General features: G+C 45.0%; 1 protein-coding gene across 1 annotated transcript in view; it reads left to right on the top strand.

Moving 5' to 3' along the window:
* Positions 1–7116: 7116 nt before the first annotated feature.
* PRRC2B (proline rich coiled-coil 2B) overlaps positions 7117–22708 on the top strand; it is a 48939-nt gene continuing 33347 nt past the window's right edge. Inside the window, exons 1-6 of the mRNA XM_063315988.1 lie at positions 7117–7270; positions 16033–16200; positions 17618–17795; positions 19449–19551; positions 21547–21619; positions 21731–21874. Coding sequence (XP_063172058.1) covers positions 16086–16200; positions 17618–17795; positions 19449–19551; positions 21547–21619; positions 21731–21874 — 613 coding nt within the window. The 5' untranslated portion in view covers positions 7117–7270; positions 16033–16085. The remainder of the gene's footprint in view (positions 7271–16032; positions 16201–17617; positions 17796–19448; positions 19552–21546; positions 21620–21730; positions 21875–22708) is intronic.

A 22708-nucleotide genomic window follows, 5' to 3' on the forward strand; every position in this document is an offset into this window, starting at 1 on the left:
TCCTGAATCAGCATAAAGCTGGAATTGTACTTTGTAAGCTTCTGAGAAATTATGGTGACGTGAAGGTGCTCACATTTCCCAAGAGGGAACTAAGAAGCTTTCTACAAAGAGGTATCAACAATGAAGGTGGCTTCTTTTCATAAATGTGACATTCTCTGGGCCCAGGTTGGATGTTTACTTAAAAAGAGGAAGCAATTGAAAGGGGGATTTGAACATGAACAAAATAACATAAATAACATAAAATATTAAATTTAAAATAAATAAAGGTATTAAACTAAAAACAAAACAAAAATAACATAAAATAAAAATTAAATTAAAAACAAAACAAAACCAATAAAACGTTAAATTAAAAACTAAATAAATAAGACAAAATATTACATTAAAAGTAACACAAATAGAATGTTAAATTAAAAACTAAATAAATAAGACAAAATATTACATTAAAAGTAACACAAATAACACAAATAGAATGTTGAATTAAAAACTAAATAAATGAGACAAAATATTACATTAAAAGTAACACAAATAACACAAATAAAGTGTTAAATTAAAAACAAAATAAATAAAACAAAATATTACATTAAAAATAACACAAATAAAACAAAACGTGAAATTAAAAATTAAATAAATAAAACAAAGTACTACATGAAAAGCAAAACAAAATGATAATAGCGTGAAAAACCCCACAAAAGAAAAAGCTAAACAAAAATTTAAAGATCAATAAAAAAATCAAATCAAATCAAACATTAAAAATGTAAAACAAGTTAAATGAGATACAAATAAAAAAAGTTATTAATGAAACAGAACCCGGGTCCGACAGCCAGTATGATTAAATGTTTATTTGGAAATCCACTGCTTTTGTTGAGGGTTGAGGGTTGAGATGTGCCACCATGGAAACAGTGTTTGTGACTTGGGTGCTGGCCACAAGAATCCTCTTTCCATCCATCACCAACCTCAGTTAGCAATCAGGCAAGCTGCCTTCTTCGCTTTGCTTCCGTCAGAGAAAACCAAAGGTTAATCCAGGGGAATTCAAGAGTACCTTCTTTAGAAGAAGCATCTTCTCCCTGGGAGGAACGACCAGGATGATGCACCACGTGTTCACCTTCCCATGCCACGGGGTGACACCATGAGATTCGATGGTGGCCACGTCTGGTGTGATGGTGTATGTTTCCCTTTAGATGAATGCTACATCTTTAGTCAATCTCTCGAATAATTATTTCCTTGGTCCCTTTGCTCTAATATTGGCTCTTTGGCAGTGGCTTCCACAAGTACCCCATTTTGTGGAGATACCCGATTATTCTACTTTTTTTTCTTTTTCCTGCTCGGAAGGGCACACCTTCCTTGGAAAGCAGGAAGGCAGAATGGAAAAGGAAGAGTCCACGGCTAAGCGGCAAAATAGCAGAATTTAATAAGTGGTGCCAGGGAAGGCTAAGGAAGATGTGTGCTTGCAATTCTGGCATGGCATTGCCAGCTTTCTTCCAACCTGGTGCTCTTTAGATGGGCTGAAATCTCCATTTCTGGATGCAAAGATACTGTGTTGTCCTCAGATCCCAAAAGTTTTGAGTCTCTCGCCAGTGCGCTTTGGTGGTGAAAGGAAGAGCACTCAGCACATGCTCGGGTTCACCCTTGCCTTTAGAATTTCTTGCTTTCTTCTCTACCGTTCCTGAGCCGTAGAGGCGTTTGGTGGTTGGGAAGGAGAGGAATTTTAGGCCAGTCTATCTGGGTTTCATCTCAGTTCTGTGCTGGAGAGGTTGCCCTGTTGTTTAGGCTGTTCCTGCTGTGGTTTGTGTTCCCACGGCTCTCCATCAATGCACAGAGGGAGGGAGGGAGGGAGGGGTGAATTTTATTTATCTTTCTTTTTAAAAGGAGACCTTCCGTTCTTGTGATTTTGCAACTGAGCTGCGGTTTGACTTGGGGACAATTTTCATACCTCGCTCTTCCTCATTGTGAGAAAAATGTGACTCACACCCAACTCCTGGTAGGCAGCTCTGGTTATGGCTAGATGCCTCTCTCCGCTGCATCTCCTGTGCAGATTGCAGCATGCACCATTTCTCAACAAGGTGAAAAGTTCCTTCCAGCTTCTGAGCCACTAAGCTGAAGATGGCTCCTTCCTCCATCCATGGGGTGGGGACCTGTTGGGAACGGGTATTCCCTGCTGCTGACTTCTGGAGGACTTTTTATCTTTTCCCATGGAACCAGCTCTCAGAGAGAAAGAAAACAAAAACAAAAACCCTGATCCTCTGTGGATAGCCATGGTCCACAGACACATGGTTCTTTTGAGGAGATCTTTCCATAATTAACCTGTGGAATTCAGGATCGCAAGGCATGGCGTTGGGCACAAACTTGGACAGCTTTCAAAGGAGATTGGATTGATGCATCTACCAAACTCCATGCTGAGTTAATGCCTTTTTTCTCATATCCTACTAAAGTATGGTTTCTCCTCCTCCTCCTCCCTCCCTCCCTCCCCCTCCCTCTCCTTCTTCCTCCCTTCTTCCTCATTCTCAAGCTGTTGGTCTTGAAGACGCCATGTTACTGAAGCCATTAGTGGACAGCTAGGACCACTGAATGGAGCAGAGCTTAGTACAGCAAAAGATCTGCACAGAAAAAGGATATTAACTAAAATAGCATTAATGAGCACGTTAGAGAAATATAGGTGATTGATCTTACACACTTAGCCCACCCAAGCATAAAGAATTACACACTTAGACAAAGTAGGTTCAAAAGTAAGTAAAAAGGAAGTCTTACTCATTTATTTGGTCCAGTTACAGCCATTCAAAAATGATCCTTGTTCCTCTTTCTTTCCCTAAACTGAATCAATCCTCAGCCCTCATTGCTGCTAAAGGCTGCATGCAGAAAGGGGGAAACCTCCTGACTCTAGGTTATGCATGGCCCCAAGATGGAAGGAGCAGCAAAGCATGCTTCCCTCCTAGATGGCAGATGGAGGCAGGACTGAAGAAATGTGGGAGGGACAACAAACAGCTTCCTCCAGAAGCACATAGAGAATTGCATCCTAGAACAAACTCATCCACATGCTAATGAGGCATGCTGATTTGCTGGGACCTCCAACAGTTACTGGCCTATTGGGGGGCAGCCTGTCCCCAGATCCCAACAGTGGGAGAGGAGAAGATCTCCTGCTTCTACTTAAGAGCCCTGCAGAGACATCTGGTTGGAAAGAGCTTTAAGCTTCACTGGGGAGTCAACCTTCCCCCCAAACAATTTCTACATTGCTGGCAAGTAAACTTCATGAACATCTCGGACTAGTCATCAGGAGCTGAGCTCAGCTCCAGGGTGTCCTCCATCTTCTTTTATGGTACAGCTCATTATGGGAACCCATCCATGGTTTCAACATGTATGAACTCCAAGCTGTAATCTGATTTTCTTGTTTCGGTACCATATATTACACGAACACAGCCTTTAAGTTCTGATAACCTATGCTCACACACGCCGGAGCGCAGAAAATAATAGCCTGGATAGCTGAGTTGTCTAGGCCAGGTATGTCTTCCTGGGAAGGAAATTAAGTACAAAGAACTCTTGTTTTGTTGTATGCAGTAAATCTCACCTTCGGTGCTTCAAAAACAACCAGCAAGCTAGTCATGGAAAAGAGGATTTCTCTGTTCAGCTCCTTGAAGAACTGCAAAGAATCTTAAGAGGCTGCTAAGTCAGCTTCCAGGTGGTGGTGGTGTTGTCTAACTTGCAACCACTTTCTTCTTGCTTTGTGCCTCCCATTGTGTTGGGAAGATAAACACGATCTTTTTTTCTCCAGCGAGATAGAGAAGCTGTTGAGTTTCTGTTGGAATTTATCCCATACTGCCCTCAGATGGACTACGGACATTCTGAGGAGGAGGAGGAGGAGGAGGAGGAGGAGGAGGAGGAGGAGGAGGAGGAGAAAGAAGAAAGAAGGAGAAGGGATAACTATGATGATGATGGAGAAGGAGAAGGAGAAGGAGAAGGAGAAGGAGGAGGAGGAGGAGGAGGAGGAGGAGGAGGAAGAGGAGAAGGAGAAGGAGAAGGAGAAGGGATGACGATGATGATGATGATGGAGAAGGAGAAGGAGAAGGAGGAGGAGGAAGAGAAGGAGAAGGAGAAGGAGAAGGGATGATGATGATGATGATGATGATGATATGATGGAGAAGGAGAAGAAAAAAGAAGTAAGAAGTAAGAAGAAGGAGAAGGGATGATGATGATGATGGAGAAGGAGATGGGGAGGAGGAGGAGGGATGATGATGATTGATGATGATGATGATAGAGAAGGAGAAGAAGAAGAAAGAAGTAAGAAGAAGGAGAAGGGATGATGATGATGATGGAGAAGGAGAAGGGATGATGATGATGATGATGATGATGATGATGATGGAGAAGGAGATGGGGAGGAGAAGGAGAAGGAGAAGGAGAAGGAAGAGGAGACCCTGCCTTAGTAGGATATGAGAAAATAGGCATTGACTCAGCATGGCTGCTGCATTAGCCGTTCTGTAAAGCAGCTGATATGTGACCAAAGGAATAAAACATTAACACAGCAATTGTCCATATCCTGATACCCTCCAGAGATTGGTTGGATTTTAATTCCCATAATCCTTAAACAGCACAGCCATGGCAAATAAAGGCCAACCAAATTAGATTTCTTCCAAATTTAGCTGCTGTTTGCAACAGCAGGGTAGAAACAAAAGTATTAACTAAATTTAGATTAATATATGTATTCTCTAGACCTATGTGCAATCATTTATTTGGTATCAATTTTATTTAACATGCATGGTTCCAGTGTGTTCTCTATCCTCTCCTTTTACATATTATTAAATTATGTGCATTTAAATATTAGATTATGTGCATTGTTAATGTGTTCTATATGCTGATTTCAATATTAAATTGTGTTGTTAAAGTGTGTGATAGACACTATTTAAATATTATTTAAGCTGTGTATTGTTGAAGTATTATATGCAAACTATTTGCATGTTATTTAAGTTGTGTATTGGTAAAGTATATATTATGTACACACACCATATAAAAACACACTTTATTTTCTGGTGTGCATCCTGTCCCCCGCTTCACTACTTGTTTGCACAAAATATCAGGTGTATTTTTTCTCTGAGTTTGATGGGTTACCTTGGAGATGTATAAATCTCTTGAGAATATGGCATTTATAGCAACCGGCCAGGAGATGGTATGTAGCATAAGCTAATTCCTAGTGTCAAGGTAAAGGATTTGGTTCTCTGTATATCCTTCTTTGTGATATACCAAAATCAAGAGGTTTTTGCATCATGGATAGTGTATTTTGTGGAAAAGAAAATCCAGGATGGGTTAACCATAGTTTGCTGGGTAAAGCCCAGGATTCTTTTACACAGAAATATGAAGTCATTAGCCACGATTTGTCTGGAGGTTCACAGCACTCCAAGCTGTGATGGGCATAATATGCGAATCAGCGTTTTCTTCCACCCTGGGTGGAGATAGAAAATAAATTTGGAATAATTCTAGAAACTAGGAGAAAAAGACTACTGGTAGTCCTCGACTTAACGACCATTCATTTAGCGACCATTCAAAATTATGACGGTGCTGAAAAAAGTGACTTATGACTGGTCCTCACACTTATGACTATCACAGTGTCCCTGCAGTCATGTGATTAGATTTCAGGCACTTGGCAACTGGCATGTATTTACGGCAGTTGCAGCATCCCAGGGTCACATGATCACCATTTGCGACCTTCCCGGCTCGCTTCCGACAAGCGAACTCAACGGGGAAGCCAGATTTGCTTAATGACCTCAGTGATTCGCTTAATGACTACAGCAAAAAAGGTTGTAAGATCAGGTGTGACTCACTTAACAACTGCCTCGCTTAGCAATGGAAGTTCCAGTCCCAATTGTGATCTTAAGTTGAGGACTACCTGTAGTTGGGCTTTAAAAGTGCAATATATTTTTTAAAAAAATTGTAGAAGGAAGGGGGGGGAAGGGAGGTTGGAAAGCATCCAAGGAAGGGCTTTGCCCTTTTGTGAGCCCACAATGAAGTGATTCTGCAATCAATTTCACTTTGCCCACTCTAGTCAGTTTCATTGTGGCTAGTCAATTTCATAATTTCTTTGCCTCAGTTTCACCAGAGGGCTGGAAAATTCCCCAGCTTGGTTTTTCCTACAACTCGTCCTCATTTAGTGACCACAATTGGGACCATCAACTTGGTTGTTAAGCAAAGCGGTCACTAAGTAACACCATGACTGTGCTTGTGATCTGATTTCAGCTTTCCTTTGCTTTACTGACCTGCAAAGGTTCTAAATGTGAGGATTGGCCATAATGCTACTTTTTCATCCTATAACTGCAGACAGTTGCTAAATGAGGCAGTTGCTAAATAAGGACAAGCTGTATTTCTCCTGTTATTCTTCCCCAAGGACTATTCCACTAATAAAACAATTGTCCTATAACATTGGGGTTATTATATTGGCTTTTCATGCCCCACCCAGCGTCTGTATGGGAGGCGGTACAGTACAGTACAGTATTTCTTTTTCAATCCTTTCTTTCTTTTTTCTTTCTCTCTTAATCTTTTCATTCTTTGATTTTTCTTTCTCTTACTTTCCTTTTTTCTATAATTTTCTTTTATCTCTTTCGTTCCTTCCTTCTCTATCATTCTTCCTCTCATTCACTCTAAGAAATTTTATCTTCCATATTTTCCTCCCTTCCCTTTTTTTCCCTTTCTTATTTTCCTTCCTTCCCTTTATCCTCTTTTTTTCCGTTCTGATTCTTTTTTCCTTTTCCTATTTTCCTTCCTTCTCCTTTTTCTCCTTCCTTCCTTCCTTCCTTTTCTCATTTTTCTTCTTTCTTCCCTTCTCCTTTCTTTTTCCATTTCTATTTTTCCTTCCTTCTCCTTTTCCCCCTTCCTTCCTCCCTCCCTCCCTTTCTCATTTTTCTTCTTTCCTCCCTTCTCCTTTCTTTTTCCATTTCTATTTTTCCTTCCTTCCTTCCTCCCCCCGCCCCAAACCTTCCTCCCTTGCTCTCCCCGGCGGGCCCTGCAGGCGCCGCTGTCCCCTTCCGCCAGCCTGGCCGCGGTGGGCTGAGCTGCTCACTCCAGCCCGGGGACTGGCAGGCCTTTCCGAGGAGGCGGAGGGCGGAGGCGGAGGAGGAGGCGGCGGCGGCGGGGGGAGAGCAGAGGCGGAGGGCCAGTCGAGGAGACGCCGAGAGGCAGCCGCGCGAAGCTCCCGCCGCCGCCGCGCAATCCGCCGCCATCCGCCGCCCCACGGCGCCCCCCCCGCCCGTCCCCCGGCTGCCCCGGCGCCCCGGGCTCCCGGCCAGCACCACAGGTGGGCGGCGGGCGCGCCCGGCGGGCCGGGGGGCTGCTCTGGGGGGCGGGCGCCGGCGGGGGGGGCGGGGAGGCGGGCGGCTGTAAGATGGAGACGCGGCAGGCCCGGCCTCGCGCGCCGCCCGCCCCGGTCCCCCCCGCCGCCCCCCGCCTCGCCCGCGGGCCGCGCCGGTGCAGCGGCCGCCGCGCCGCGTCTCCCCGGCTTGCCGCCCCAATGCACAAAGCGGGGGTGGGGGTCTTGGGAGGGGAGGGGGCGCATTTCAGGGGGCCCGCCTGTCGTGCAAAGGGGAGGCGGGTGCAGGGCGTCGCTTTGGGGGGGCCTTTCCCCCTTCCCCCCCTTCCCCGACTCGAACCCCGGCGCTGATTTTTGCAAACGAGCATTGCAACAGCCCCCCCTTAAATCCGGGGAGGGGAGCCTGGGGGGGTCGCCTTGCTTGGGCAGGGCCGCTCTGAGCCCCCCCTGCTGCTCCCCCCATCCAATCCTGGCTAATTGCATCTATTCCCCCCCCCCCTTCCTGTAACATGCTGCCCTGGCTCTGAACCAGGCTGTTGTTTTGGTGCCCGTGTGTTTGTGTGTGTGTGTTTGTGTTGGCGTTGCCATTTTGTGCCCTGGCTGCTGTGTGCCTGCTGCTCCCGCAACCAGGGTTCACTTCCATTGTTTTGGTTGCGGGTGTCGTGTCCAAAGCAGGCCCGGGCGATGCTCCCCCCCACCCAATCCTGGTTAGAAAGCCCCCCCGAGGCTGTCTGGCTTGGCAGGTTGCAGCGCACTCCGATTTGCCCACCGCCTTTTCCGGAGCATCTCCAAAACCGAGCATCGGCTGCCCATTTTTCACTACGACACACCTGGCGTTTCGAAGGAGAGAAAGTAATGGCTTCTGTATCCTTTTTTGAAAAAACGGGCTACCGTTGCAAAGAGAGACACTGGTTTATTATCATTCATCATCATCATCATCATCATTAGGGGACGAAGCAAGAATTCGGATGCTCTGACCGATTGGCTTCCTATGTCCATTTTTGGGGGGGAAAGGGGGCGGCTGGTCTTCGAGACGGCAGGGACATGCCGCAAGTGCGTCGTCGTCGCCGTGTGGTGTAATAAACATGGAAGCATGCGTGTGCGCGCACGTCTGTCGGATCTGGGTTGGTGGCTCGCTTTGTTTTCTTTTTCTTAAAAAAAGACCCCCCTTTACCTGGATTTGGGATCCAGCTGGGGACGGCAGCGGCAGCGGGATCCGCCCAGGCGTGTTTTTAAAACCCCAGATCCCAACATTTTTGGGAAGTTGAATCGCAGCCTTTCCAAAGGTTGCGTTGAGGATTTCCTGCCCGCCTGGGTTGGGGATGGCCTGAGGTGAAGCTTGCGTGCGAGGCTGTAGCGTGGTTTGTTGGGTCTTTGCCCTGTGCCCACCCAGCACATTCATGGGGCTTGTGGATCTGGATTAAAACCAGGGCGATCGGGCCCAGATCCCTTCTTGGCCATGCAGAGAATTGATCTAGGAAATATAAAGGTCAGGCTTCCATTCCATCTTTTGCGGACAAGCTCAGGAAATAGCAACATAGCTTTATGTCTGTATTTGCTAAATGCAACTGGCCGCATCTCCAGCAAAGATGGCCATTGCTGATGGATCTTCCTGTTGCAACGTGTTGGTTTGATTCCTTGTAGTTGCCAAAAGTTCATGCTTTAATATTTGTATCAGTCTCTTGAGACGCTAAAAGCGTGCGCGGGGGGGGGGATTTTTACCCTGTGTTTTTAAATTGCCTGCCCTTTCCAACAGCTTTCACTGCCCCCCTCTGATTTTGTTTTTTTCAAAGTTCATGCCATTTCTTATTTCTGATTCGCCTTGTCCCAGATTTTTAAACAGGATTTGTCAAATGGGATACTGGTTGATTAAGCGATCAAGGTTTGAGTCTGTGCTTTGTGGTCTTCTGTAAATCAGGCTGGGCGCCCCTGTCTCCGTTCACACAACCCAGTAGCCCCACATTTGATAAATTACTTTTTTAAAATGGCTTTCTTTGATGCAGTGTGCTTGCATATTCAGCCTGATTTTTAGCTGATGATGGAAAAGCCAACATAGATGTGCTGGTCCACAATGGAAAAAAAAAATCTAAAACCATAATTAGGTTGACCATAAAAAGAGTGCAGCTTTTTGGCTTCTACAGAACCCTTCATCAGAGGGGGAAGAAATGGAGGTGCTCATCCTGCAAAGCTACATGATTTGGGGCGAGGATAGAAGACCACCAGGAGAATCTTGGTTTAAAAAAAAAATCCAGAAGGCAGTGACTAACTACTTCTATCAAGCCATTGGGAAAAATAGAGCTGGGCGAGAGTCTTTAATGTGTTTTTTGCAATTTAGGATCGGCCTGAAGGCCTTTTTCCTTTTCCTGGTCGCTGATTTTAAGCCTGTCTCTTGGTTTTTTCTGTCTCTCTAACCTTGGGGATTGCAAACATAGCTTTTTGCTTCTGACCTGGATCCACAGCAATGCATGGATCCATGCATGGCATTTTGTGTACAGCGGCCTCCATTGCAAAACTCTTCTGGCCGTTGGGATGGCAAATTCTTGTTGCTTTGGATGGGAAAGTAAGAGAGCAGATGGTTACCTGTGGAAACCTTGTTGGGAATTGACACGGTGCGGTGAAAACTTAATATTTGCGTTGAAGAACATTGCGGAGTCGTCAGTGCAAAGATGGGTCGCGTGGTAATCTTCATTTTATGGATGGGGAGAAAGCCATGACCTTGTTCACACAACATGCTTTTGCCAGCTGTATTTTTGTACAGGAGGCTAAACTTGGTTAAGGGTAAGCTTAGTTTAGTTGTTGGTACCTTACCGCTTAGTGTGGTCCTCAGATCCAACCCATTTGGTGCTTTCACAGTTTGGCAGATTGCATGGACCTAGATGATAAGTTAACTCAGAAACTAAGTTCAAACTTTTATGAGAATGTAGCCAACCAGTGGGTTGGGTTGGATTGGATGTGCTGCTGCAACCCATTAGGTGACTGGGTTGACATATTGGGTCAAGATAGGGTTTGTTTAGCTCTGCTTTGCGAGAAAAGCTAGAAAAACTGAGGTGAGGTGCTAAGCTGTAATTCATGTTCTGCAGATGACACCTTCTGGTCCCCATGCAAACAAGCCGCCTTTGAGTTTAGTGGTGTGTGAACCGAGAGCCAGTGCAAGTAGTCCTCACTTAACAACCAAATTTGGGACTGGAATTTCAGTTGTTAAGTGAAGTGGTCATTAAGCAAATCTGACCCGATTTTACAACCTTTTTTGTGGCAGTTGTTAAGTGAATCACCATAGTAATTAAGCGAATCAGACGGTTGTCAAGCGAATCACGCGGTTCCCCATTGACTTTGCTTGCTGGAAGCTGGCTGGGAAGGTCAGAAATGGTCATCATGTGACCGAAGGATGCTGCGATGGTCATGAATGCGAACCGGTTGCCAGGCACCAAAATTGTGATCATGTGACTGTGGGGATGCTGTGCCAGTTGTAAGTGCGAGGACCTGTCGTAAGTCTGAACTGTCACTAAACAAATGGTTGTTAAGTGAGGACTACTTGTATTGGGGCCATGCTTTCATTCTTCTCTGCATAAAATCTGGAAAATCTTATGAGGCTGTAATCTTACAAAGAACGGATTTAACGTGCCAGATGCTTACCAAATAGGAATGGAGCTGAAAGGGGTATCAGGTAGATTCAGAGTGCAGCAAAGTATGGGATCCCAATGGAGTCATTCCAGGAAATGAAGTTGAATAGTGGAAGGTGCCTGCCCTGGAAAGGGGGTTGGACTAGCTGCTCTCTAGGATCCCTCCCAAGCCATCCAGTCTATCATTCTCTGAAAGTTAAGCAGACAAAAGGTGGTACTTGACAGTGTGAGGTTAAAACTAAGCTTGTGCATGTTTTCCAATGTTTCTATTGGCCTAATAAATGAAGATGGATCGGGGGATTTTGTTTTTTCATATAGGTGTCGCTTTTTTGTGACCTAGGAAATACCAGCCTGAATTATGTAGTGGTGTGGTTCTGCAATCGAGAACAAGGATTTTAGTTTATTTTTTAAGCTCCGGCCTGTCTGGAGGCAAAGCCACCATCTTTTTATTTCATTGGTTCAACTGGATGTTTTCCCTAATACTCTAGTGGATTCTGCTTTTGGAGAACATACATAATCCTGCGACATAACACAGCGGACTTCATAATCCTTCCTCTATTTGTCTCCTTCCCACCAACCCGTTTTTTTCTGTTAATGTCCTGCTGAGCCAAGAAATCTGTTGATCATGATGGCTTATATCTTTTTCTGGACTCTTTTAGCCAAAGCACAGATTTTGGAATTCACCTAATTACATAGTTTAGAACAGCCTACTCTCTACTTGATGGGGTCGGTGCTAAAATAAGCCAGAAGAAGCACATAATTCCTGGGACCTTCATTACATTAAGCTGTGGTTAGAGCTCATCTGTGGGCTGATAGGGGGAGATTTACTGGGGAAGACCATAAACAGTACAGGCTGTCCTCGCTTAACAACCATTCATTTAGTGACGATTCAGATTTACGATGGTGCCGGGAAAAAATTACTTGCAGTAATTAAAAATTACTTCCAGTAATTAAAAATTACTTCCAGTCCTCACACTTACGACCGTTGCAGCGTCCCTGCAGTCAGCTGATCACAATTTGGGCTGTTGCCATTTATGACCATCACAGAGTCCCGTGATCATCATTTTGACCTTCCTGGCCAGCTTCCGGCAAGCAAAATCAATGGGGGATCGTGTGAGTTGCTTAACATCCATGTGGTTTGCTTAACACCCGTGGTGATTTGCTTAACGACTGCCGCAAAAAAGGACATAAAACTGGGTTGGATTCATTTAATGACCGCTTTGCTTAGCAACTGAAATTCCAGTTCCCATTGTGGTAGTTAAGTGAGGACTAGGAGCTGTTGTAGAGAGCTACAACCAAGTGGGAAGATAAATATGCAGAGGAAACAGGATTTTCTTATGTCCACCACCATCTTTCCCATTGTAGGAGCTTAAAGGAAGTTTGAAATTTAACCTGGGCAGTTCCCTTGCCTCCAAGCCTGTGTAAACTGAATCCAGATCAGCTTAACTTGAGCAGGTGTTTCCATGCTACCTCACTTCCCCCAGCTTTCAGAATTTCAGCCCCCACCAAAACAGTTTTTTTTTAAAAAATAATCTTTACTGAGAATTTTTTTTCAAACCATAAAAGACAAATTAAAAGAAAAGAAGAAGGAAAAGGAAAATGTAAAGAAAAAGAAAAGATAAAAAAAGAAAATTAAACAGAAGTGACTTCTGACCTTCTTTGTAGGAGAAATTAACAAATTTGTCACCCAGCCTCTCTCTTTAGTGTTACAAAAATCCCTTCAGCCCCATATTTAATTCTTTTTCAATCATCAGATCCATAAATCATCACTTCACTTTTCTCTGTTTTCAGCAAAAAGCCCATAAATGGTTTCCAGTCTTTTAGAAAAGTACTGACCAAACAGGTCGGTTTCACCGTTTCTGCCAATTCTGACATCTTCACCATCCATTCCTCCATTGTGGGAATTCAAAGTTGGAGCATGGAGGTTTGGGGAGGCCGTCCTCAACCTTGGTGTGCAATTTTAAGGTTTTTGATCCCCAATTTAATCTCCTTTTTTTTTTTCTTTCACTGCCCATAATTAGTTGGTGCTCATTGCAACAGGTATGTGAAAGATTTGCAAGTATGCAACAAGGGAAGATGTTTTGGACAAAAGACAATCCCAAATCTATGTTGGGTTTAAGGGTTCTGCAAAAAATGTCTGAATTCTGTGCCCTTTGCTCTGGGCCCCATGATAGAATTTGGGGTTCAGTTTTTTTTTCTGGGCTTTGTGATGACTTCTCCAGTTGCATTAAACCGTAATATGATTTGCTCAGCATGGTAGGTGAACCCAGCTAGTTCTAGCGTCATTAACAAGCCAGGATGGTTTGTTGCAGAGATAAAGGATTTTAGATGCAACCTTTGGATGACATGACTGTAAAAGAGGATTTGAAAAGCAGGCGGGAGCCCAGAATAAATTAATTAAACAGCACAGAGGTGCCAAGGGTTTTGTTTTGAACTGTTTGGAGCACGAGATCCCTGGTTGGGGCTCAAAAGATTTCCTGAATGCTTGAATTGAAACAGTGGTTTTGCACCGCCGTCAAGAAAGCTTGCGTGCTCAAACCAGGTTAATTCGAAAAATTGGGCACGCTCCTGTTAAATATGAATACGATGGCTTCTGTTTTGTATGGAATACGCCTGGTTCACCCATCACAGTTTAGCTGTCTTTGTTGAGTGTTATGTCTAAGCAAGGCTGGATTTAGAGGGCAAATGTTGAAACATGCGGTGCAATTAAGGTGTACTCACTTGGAAACCAGTGGTTTCGGTTGCGCGTGTTTTCGGCAATCTGTGAGATGGATGGCCACATAAATGTGATTAATAAACAAACAAACTTCATTAAGTGCCAGGGGATTAACCCTGATGAGGCAGCCTAATAAATTTGATTTAAAAAACCAGATAATCCTTGATGGAGCACGTTCTTAATGCAGAGGACCTGTTGGAGAGCACTTGCAGGCTAAAAAAAATGTTTACCTTCTGCAAACGGAGCTCTGCAAATCGTTATATTTGGGATTTTGCTCCCAAATAATTCTGGGCCTGCTGTCTTCATCCCAGAGGTGTGGTACCCAGGCTCCCATCTTTTCCCAGCTGGGGTGATTTCCTTCTATATTCTCTTTAGTGTTTAAGAACAACTTGATGCTCCTCAGGTTTCCTGGCCATGCCAGTTGGGGATGATGGACATTATAGTCCTGCACACCAGAGAAAAAGGTGCTGGGCTGTAGAATAAAGAAGTTGGCTTCCCTGCCCCAGGCAGGGAGTTAGTGCAGTCACACTATAGACAGAAGATCTCTCTGTGAAATGACTAGTTTCAACTAAAATGGACAATCTAGTTTTTTAAAAACTCTTATCTGGGGTTGGACTTTGTTTTGAACCACCTTGAGTGTGCAGGGTTGGCGTGTTTGGTTGACCCCAGGTGATCAAATAGAAGATCTTTACACCTTTGTCCACGTTCTTTGATGGAGTGTTTTGAAGGATGCAGGTAGAAATGCTGCCTTAGCTGGGAAGGTGAAATTCCTTTTCCGATGCTGTTTGCTGAGATGAAGGGTTGCATTCTCTGTAAAGTGAAAAAAACCTTCCTTCCTTCCTTCCTTCCTTCCTTCCTTCCTTCCTTCCTTCCTTCCTTCCCTGATCCACTCTTAGCATTTTTCCCTTTCAGTCTTCCATATTTTCCCTTCCCTCCCTCCCTCCCTCCCTCCCTCCCTCCTTAATCTTTCAGTCTTCCATATTTTTCCTTCCTTCCTTCCTTCCTTCCTTCCTTCCTTCCTTCCTTCCTTCCTTCCTTCCTTCCTTCCTTCCTTCCTTCCTTCCTTCCTTCCTTCCTTCCCTGATCCACTCTTAGCATTTTTCCCTTTCAGTCTTCCATATTTTCCCTTCCCTCCCTCCCTCCCTCCCTCCTTAATCTTTCAGTCTTCCATATTTTTCCTTCCTTCCTTCCTTCCTTCCTTCCTTCCTTCCTTCCTTCCTTCCTTCCTTCCTTCCTTCCTTCCTTCCTTCCTTCCTTCCTTCCCTGATCCACTCTTAGCATTTTTCCCTTTCAGTCTTCCATATTTTCCCTTCCCTCCCTCCCTCCCTCCCTCCTTAATCTTTCAGTCTTCCATATTTTTCCTTCCTTCCTTCCTTCCTTCCTTCCTTCCTTCCTTCCTTCCTTCCTTCCTTCCTTCCTTCCTTCCTTCCTTCCTTCCTTCCTTCCTTCCTTCCTTCCTTCCTTCCCTGATCCACTCTTAGCATTTTTCCCTTTCAGTATTCCATATTATCTAGCTAGCTATTGACTCTCCCTCCCTTCCACCCTTCAGTTGCCTTTTAAGCAGGCAAAGATAGATAGAGATAGATAGAATACTTTATTGGCCAAGTATGATTGGACATACAAGGAATTTGACTTTGGTGCAAGAGCTCTCAATATATTTTCATAACATCAAAAATAAACAATAGTAAAGTAATAATGTTATTTATTAAAACTATACAATCAAGAAAGAAAAAAAATTGAAGGAAATAATATTACGGCTATTAACTAACACACACTCATATTTAAAAGGAGAATTAAGGGACAGCATACTGCATCTGTTGTCTAACATATGTTCACATTTAACAGAGCATGACCAGTCATATCTTAGCAGTCATGGCTTGCAGATTCAATCCACAAGTACCCATAGTGCTCATCAGCTAAATTTTCTTTCATTGGCTGGTAGCTGGCTTGAGAGTAGATGCCATACTTGGATTCCAAAATCCCAAGTTGATTTTTTGGCTGAAAGGGCAAACCCACCATCCTTCTACCTTCCTAGAATTTCTGGGGAAATGTGCAACAGCTTTCCTGCTCAGGGACTACAACTCCCATTATCTATAGACAGTTGAGTTGTAGCCCCAGATCATTTCTGTGGGGCGGTCGTAAGTGTGAGGACTGGTCGTCAGTTTTTTTAGCACTGTTGTAAGTCCGAACAGTCACTAAACATGTGATTGTTAAGCAAGGACTAAAGCTTCCTTTGCTGTAGCGTGTAGTTCCCAAAACATGACAGATGTCATGAGCACTGATGGTGAGCAGGAGGACAGCAACAGCCCTTTCCATATTTTTTCCATGCGGAGTTCTTAATTCTTCCTAAAAATATGACTGTATATTCCACGTCTGTTCTTTTTTGTCATCTTTGTGCCCCTTCTTCTCTGCAGGCAGATCAGGAGCGGTGCAGAGAAATTTCCTTACTCGATGACATTTCATCGCAATGTCCGATCGTTCGGGGCAAATAACCAAGGGAAAGGATGGGAAAAGCAAGTACGCAACGCTCAGCCTGTTTGATAAATATAAAGGAAAGTCAGTAGAAACAGTCAGAAGCACAGGTAAGTGGCGTGGAACAGATGAGTAACAAGGGGGGGAGGTTTTGCATTTAAAGCAGCCATCTTTTGATACCTGGTTGGCAAGCAGCTGCACCTGCCAATCTGGAAGCTAAGCTGGTTATGAGATGGGCGGGGCACCACCAGGAGATCCCATGATGGAAGACTTAGGAATTGACATCATCATGTCCCTAAAGGCATTACAAGTTGAGATAATCGTTACCTGTTGCCTCTTTTTCTCTCTAGTTGCATTGATTTAATGGGGGAAGGAGGAACTGAGTTAGTTGCAAGATGGCTTGTAGCTCTGTATACTCACAATAAGGGGTAGCATCTGGGCATCCCTCGCTGCTTCTGAACCTGGCTGAACGTGGGTGGGAGACCACCAGAAATTCCAAGCTGGAGCTTAGATTGGGAATTAAAACAAATAAAAAAATCTGTGTTGTCACTTGGAGTCGAAGAAAACTGACGTGTGAACATCTGTACCATTAACCTTTCTTTTTCTCAGCATCTGGGGAAAAGGCACAGAGTTCTCTTTTTTACATTTTTCTCTGCTTTTTGGGGGCAACGGAACCGATTGGCTTGTGCTTGTAGTTAAACTTAGCCATGTACGTTTGTGTGAGGAGGGCACATTTCTTCGCTGGCTCGTAAATACCCATTGCCCTTACTTCTTGCTTCTTTTGGAGTGGTGCAGCAAGAAGATTAAGCAGAATTAAGCAGTGATACTAAGAATGGAGTGCTGAAAGTCAACACATAAAATGTGATGGGAGGTTTAGTCTAAAACAGCATAACTGTAATGGTACATGAGAAAGATCTTGAAAGGTGGGGAGAACAGATGCTGTTAGATAAGAGGGCCCAGCCTGCAGCTGCGTAATGGGTGGAGAAAGAGCCTCAGAAGGGACCCTCCCTAACTTTGCAGACTGTAAAGGAGACGGTGGGAGATTTGGACTTTCAGATTTGCAGGATTCTGTTAATGTAGCCTTACGATAAAGTAGAATTAACTCATCTGGTTGTGTTTCCTGTTTGGTCTGCCTGGGAATGCTGACATCAGTCATGCAAGTCTGAAAGTACAAATCTCCCTCCGTCTCTTTTCAGCCTGAGAAACAAGGGAGCGTCCCTTCTGAGCCTCTTTCTCTGCCCTTTATGCAGCTGCAGGCTAGGCCCTCTCTTATCTGATTGTTCCCTAGGCAGCATCTTTTTGCCCAGTCTTCCAGGGTCTTTCCCACATACTTACAATAACTGGGACATATGTTTCCCAACTTGGTGCCCGTTTATGGATCTAGGGTGGTTGCGGATGCTTGTTGCAATAAATGCAGAGAATAATCGCCCAGAGTCCCTGTTTTGCGGGGAGATGGGTGGTGGCGAAATTTGAAAAATAAATAATCAGTCTGGATCAATGCTTGTTTTTCCCTTCCTCCCTGGCTAGTTATTCCTAGACATGGCTTACAAAGTCTTGGGAAAGTTGCTTCCGCGCGGCGTATGCCCCCTCCTGCCAACTTGCCAAGTTTGAAGTCGGAGCACAAAGGAAACGACCCCAATATCATCATCGTGCCCAAGGACGGAACAGGATGGGCAAACAAGCAAGACCCTCCAGAGCAAAAGAGGTGAGCCGGCGTTTCCCCTTTCTTCTTCGGAAGGATCAGCCCTTCAAGGTAGGCCTTGTCAAGAGTGAGACGCTGCAGGGACCACAGAAACTCAACTTTATTGTTGTCGGGTATGATAGCAGAATCTTGGAAGATTCCCAGTGTTTCCCTCTGCTTTTGGAATGGTGCGTGGGAAAGACCTTGGGAGACTGGGCCAAGAGACGCTGTCCAATAAGAGAGGGCATAGCCCACAGCTGCATAATGGGTGGAGAAAGAGGCTCGGAAGGGACCCTCCCTAGTTTCTCGGGCTGTAAAGGAGAGAGAGGCAGATTTGTATTTTCAGACTTGCAAGATTATGTCAATGTAAGGTAAAGGTAAAGGTTTCCCTTGACGTAAAGTCCAGTCGTGTCCGACTCTAGGGGGCGGTGCTCATCTCCGTTTCAAAGCCTTGGAGCCGGCGTTGTCCATAGGACACTTCCGGGTCATGTGGCCAGCATGACTCACGGAATGCCGTTAATCAATGTAGCTTTACAATAAAGTAGAATTAGCTCATCTGGTTGTGATTCCTGTCTAGTTTACCCCATGAGGCCGACATCAATCTTGCAAATCTGAAAGTTCAGTTCTCCCCTCTGTCTCCTTTACAGCCTGAGAAACTAGGGAGGGTCCCTTCTGAGCCTCTTGCCCCCCGTACTCTGCAGCTGTGGGCTATGCTGTCTCTTATCTGACCATTCCCTTGGAAGCATCTCTTCGCCCTGTCTCCCAAGGCCTTTCCCACATACCATTACAAAGCTCTTCTCCCCTCCTCTCCTTTTACTCTCTGGAAAACTAGGGAGGGTCTCTTCTGAGCCTCTTGCCCTGCCCACTCTGTAGCTTTGGGCTATGCCGTCTCTTATCTGACTGTTCCTTTGGCAGTGTCTCTTTGCCCAGTCTCCCAAGGCCTTTCCCACATACCATTACAGCTTTCTCTTATACCAAACAGGACAGGGTAATATTGAGTTTCTTTCTCACCCTGTCTTCCTTCCTGGGGCTAAGTGGACGCTTATCTAACTATCCCTGTGTTCCTTCTTCAAAATAAGCTCTGTATTCCTCTGCAGTAACTTTGATGAAGGAACTGAGGAAGTATTAAAGGGAAAATGACTACCCCGTCCTTGGAATAGGGAAGGTGGTGGGGATTAACCCTGCCTTCGTTCTGGTTGGTATAAGATGGGGCAGAGAGAAACTGGCAGGCTGTTAAGATTGATGATGTCAGCCTTTCAAGGTAAGCCATGTTGGGAAACAGACATCACAAGCATTCCAGGAATAATACTTTATTGTTGCAGGGCGTAATAACAGAATTTCCTATTTTTACCCCTTTGCAAGGAGGTAAAAAAGTAGCTTGCCTTGCATTCTTTAGGTTGTTATTGCTGTAAGACATAGCCATGGCATTTTCTTGGCCACAATGTGGAATTCGTTTGCCATTGTCTTCAGGAATTTTTTTCCCCCCAACGTTACAAAGTCCACAAGCCTGAGCTTTCCTTGTGGTCTCCTGTCCATCGCCCAACCTTCCTTAGATTTTTGAGATCAGCCAAGATATATTTAAATCGCCGATCAGTGATGTTCATGAGATCTTGGTTGGCTTCTGTACTGATCCAGGTCATGGGGAAGTTCACTAACTCTCCACTGTCTTTTGTCCAGTTCCAGTTGCACAGCCGCACAGCCGCAGGAGTCGCTGCCGCAGCAGGATTTGCAGAAATCTGTCTCCAGTTTGCAGAAGCGGACACAGCCAATCAGCCAGGAGGTGGGTAGGGTGGAGATTGGTGCCAAATATATTCCTGCTGCCTATGGAATCTCCATTTAGCTGTAACAAGCCCAACTAAGTTAGATTAGACCTGCGCTCCACAGGGACCGTTTACATCAGCAGCAGTCTCCAACTTGTGCTGGAATCTAAGTTTGTTGGGCTTTGACTTACAGGTAGTCCTCGACTTACAACCACAATAGGGACCGGAAAATTCACTGTTAAGTGATGCGGTCGTTAAGCGAGGCAACACATGACCGCACCTGATTTTGTGACATTTTTTGTGGCAGTTGTTAAGTGAATAACACAGTTCCCCGTTGATTTTGCTTATCGGAAGCCGGCTGGGAATGCATAAACGAGTGGTCGTAAGTTGAGAACTACCTGTAGTTTGATGTGTGAATCCATTTCTAAGAGTTTAACACACACACACACACACACACACACAATTTGGAAGCCTAGTTTCTTGTTGGCTTATAAGTTCTTGCATGCTTTAACTATAAGTGGTCACGTCTGGAGCCAGAATCCTAGCTTCTTCCTGATTTGTTTTCACACTTAGCATCTTGCAAGTCTGAAAGTACAATTCCACCCCCCCCATCTCCTTTACAGCCCAAGAAACTAGGGAGGGTCCCTTCTGAGCCTCTTTCTCCACCCATTAAGCAGCTCTGGGCTATGCCCTCTCTTATCTGACCATTCCCTTGGCAGTGTCTCTTCGCCCTGCCTCCCAGGTCATTCCCACATACCATTACAAAGCTCTTCTCACCTCCTCTCCTTTTACTCTCTGGAAAACTAGGGAGGGTCCCTTCTAAGCCTCTTTCTCCACCCATTATCCAGCTGTGGGCTATGCTGCCTCTTATCTGACCATTCCCTTGGCAGCATCTCTTCGCCCCATCTCCCAAGGGCTTTCCCATGTACCATCACACTCACCAAGCTGAACCAGTGGCATGAATTCAGTGTTCTGTCGGACCTGAGCACCTACTGGAACTCGGCCACGGCGTTCCGGGTGCGATTCCATGTATTGGTTGCTACCTATAAAGCCCTACGTGGCTGGTTACTTGAGGGAACATCTGTCTCGCATCGTATCTGCCCAGCCGGTTCGATTCCGCAGGGTTAGCGTGCTCTGGGTTCATTTAATGGCAATTAAACAATGCCACCTATCAGGACTCCCTAAGCGTGCCTTCTCTATAGCAGCGCCTGCCTCTGGAAAGAGGGTCCCGTTCTTCCTTTTATTTCTTCCCGTCCAGGTTTGTTTTCTCTGCCCCTTTGTTCCTTTTGTTTTGTAACGTTACTGTGTTCTTTGTGTTGTTGCCTTGTTTTTAAATGTTTATAACAATTCATAAACCGCCCAGAGTCACTGGGAGTTGGGCGGCATATAAATTTAATTTATTATGATGATGATTCCTTTAGTTTTCTGTTTTTTTGTGTTGTTTCCTTGTTTTTAAACGTTTTTAACAATTTGTAAACTGCTAATGAACTTGGTGATTTATGGTTTTGATAATGAGTCAGGACAGATTATAGAAAGAAGAGTAATATGATGTGTTGTTAGAAAGAGGTTAAAATATATTGTACTTGCAACTGCTGCAAAGAATTTTGGAAGCCACTTCCTTTTATATTTCTTTTCTCTCTCTTCTATTTTCCTTTAACCTTTTTTCTGTTCTGGCACTTTGTTTTTTCTCTGATTTCCTTCTTTTCCCCCTTTTCGTTCTTACTTTCTTCTATTAGTTTGTGTTTTTAATCTTCTTGTTTAGAAGCTTAATAAAAATTATTTGAAAAAACATTTGTAAACTACCCAAAGTCGCTGGCAGCTGAGTGGCATCGAAATTTAATCAGTTCTTGTCATTGTCATCACTCTTTTTGTTTTGGGCTGTTATGGTGTTGTTTGTGTGGTTGCCTTGTTTTTCAATATTTTATAACTCTTTGTAAACCACCCAGAGTCGCTGAGAGTCGGGCGGCATAGACATTTCATAAATTCTTACATGATTATTCTCGGTTCTTCTGCAGAGTACAAATTCAGTACCAGGTGGAGTAAAATCATGGGCGCAGCTGAATGGAAAGCCAGTCGGACCAGAAGGTGGTGGGTACAGCTGGTGTGCCCGCGGGCGTGCCCGTCTTTCCGATCCAAGGCTGGGAGGGCGAGCCTTGAGGACGGCTCCTGCCTGACCCCGGGCCTCTCTTTCTCCCCCAGGTTCAAGGGTCTCAAACCGACTGTTATCCTTCTCACCCGAGGACTTTCCAACGTTGAAAGCAGCTGGCGAGCAAGACAGGTGTGGCAAAGAAAAGGGCGCCTTAGATCCGTCGTATGGGCCCGGACCAAGCCTCCGCCCGCAAAGTATGTCGCTGGGGCTCGCTGCCTGGAAAAAGACACGTGTGTGTGGGAAGGAATGGAGGGTGGCTGGCCTCTTGGGGACGTGGATCTTCGGATCCCAGGAGGTTTAATGGTCTGTGAGAATGCCCTTGAGAGACGGGGGAAGAGCCGCAAGCTGGACAATCACCATGCAGAAGGTGTCTCAGCCCACAGAAGGAAAAGGGGAGTGAGAAGCAACTCAGAAAGTTCAGAGCTTGCAAGGTTGATGTCAGCCCTTTGAGGTAGCCCAGCCAGGAAGCACAAACCATGAATACTAACGCTACCTTTTTCATCAGGTTACATTAACAGAATCTTGAAGATCTGAAAGCTTATCTCCCCGCCTTTATTTTTACTTTCCAAGAACGAGAGAGGGTCCCTTCTGAGATGCTTCCCACGCCCTGTTTCCTTCTGTGGGTTGAGATGCCCTTTGCACGACGTTTTCGAGATTCCCTTTGCACAATAGTTGCCATTACAGAGAGAAGGCAGTCCCCTTGTGGGAACAGCGCCACCACCAAACAGGAATTGAATGCTTTCCCAACCGTTCCCAACCGAAGTCTCCAAGAATTGGTGTTTTGCGTTCTCTCGCGCTGATGCAAAAAGTTGGGAGCAATGCCAGAACGTCCCAGCTGGGCGGCCCAGCTTGCAGTCCTGGAGAAAAAGCTCTTTGAGGTATTTCCTGATCCGTTCCGCAATTTGGGCAGCGACCGCTCAGATCCTTGGTTGGTGGGACTGCTGAGCGCCACTTAACTAGTTTATTCAGCTGAAGGACTGGCCTCGCAAACACAATGCATTTTGCCTGCCTTTCCTGCAAATTGTCCA

The sequence above is a fragment of the Candoia aspera genome, chromosome 16, assembly GCF_035149785.1.
Source record: "Candoia aspera isolate rCanAsp1 chromosome 16, rCanAsp1.hap2, whole genome shotgun sequence".
In the NCBI taxonomy this organism is placed as follows: Eukaryota; Metazoa; Chordata; class Lepidosauria; order Squamata; family Boidae; genus Candoia; species Candoia aspera.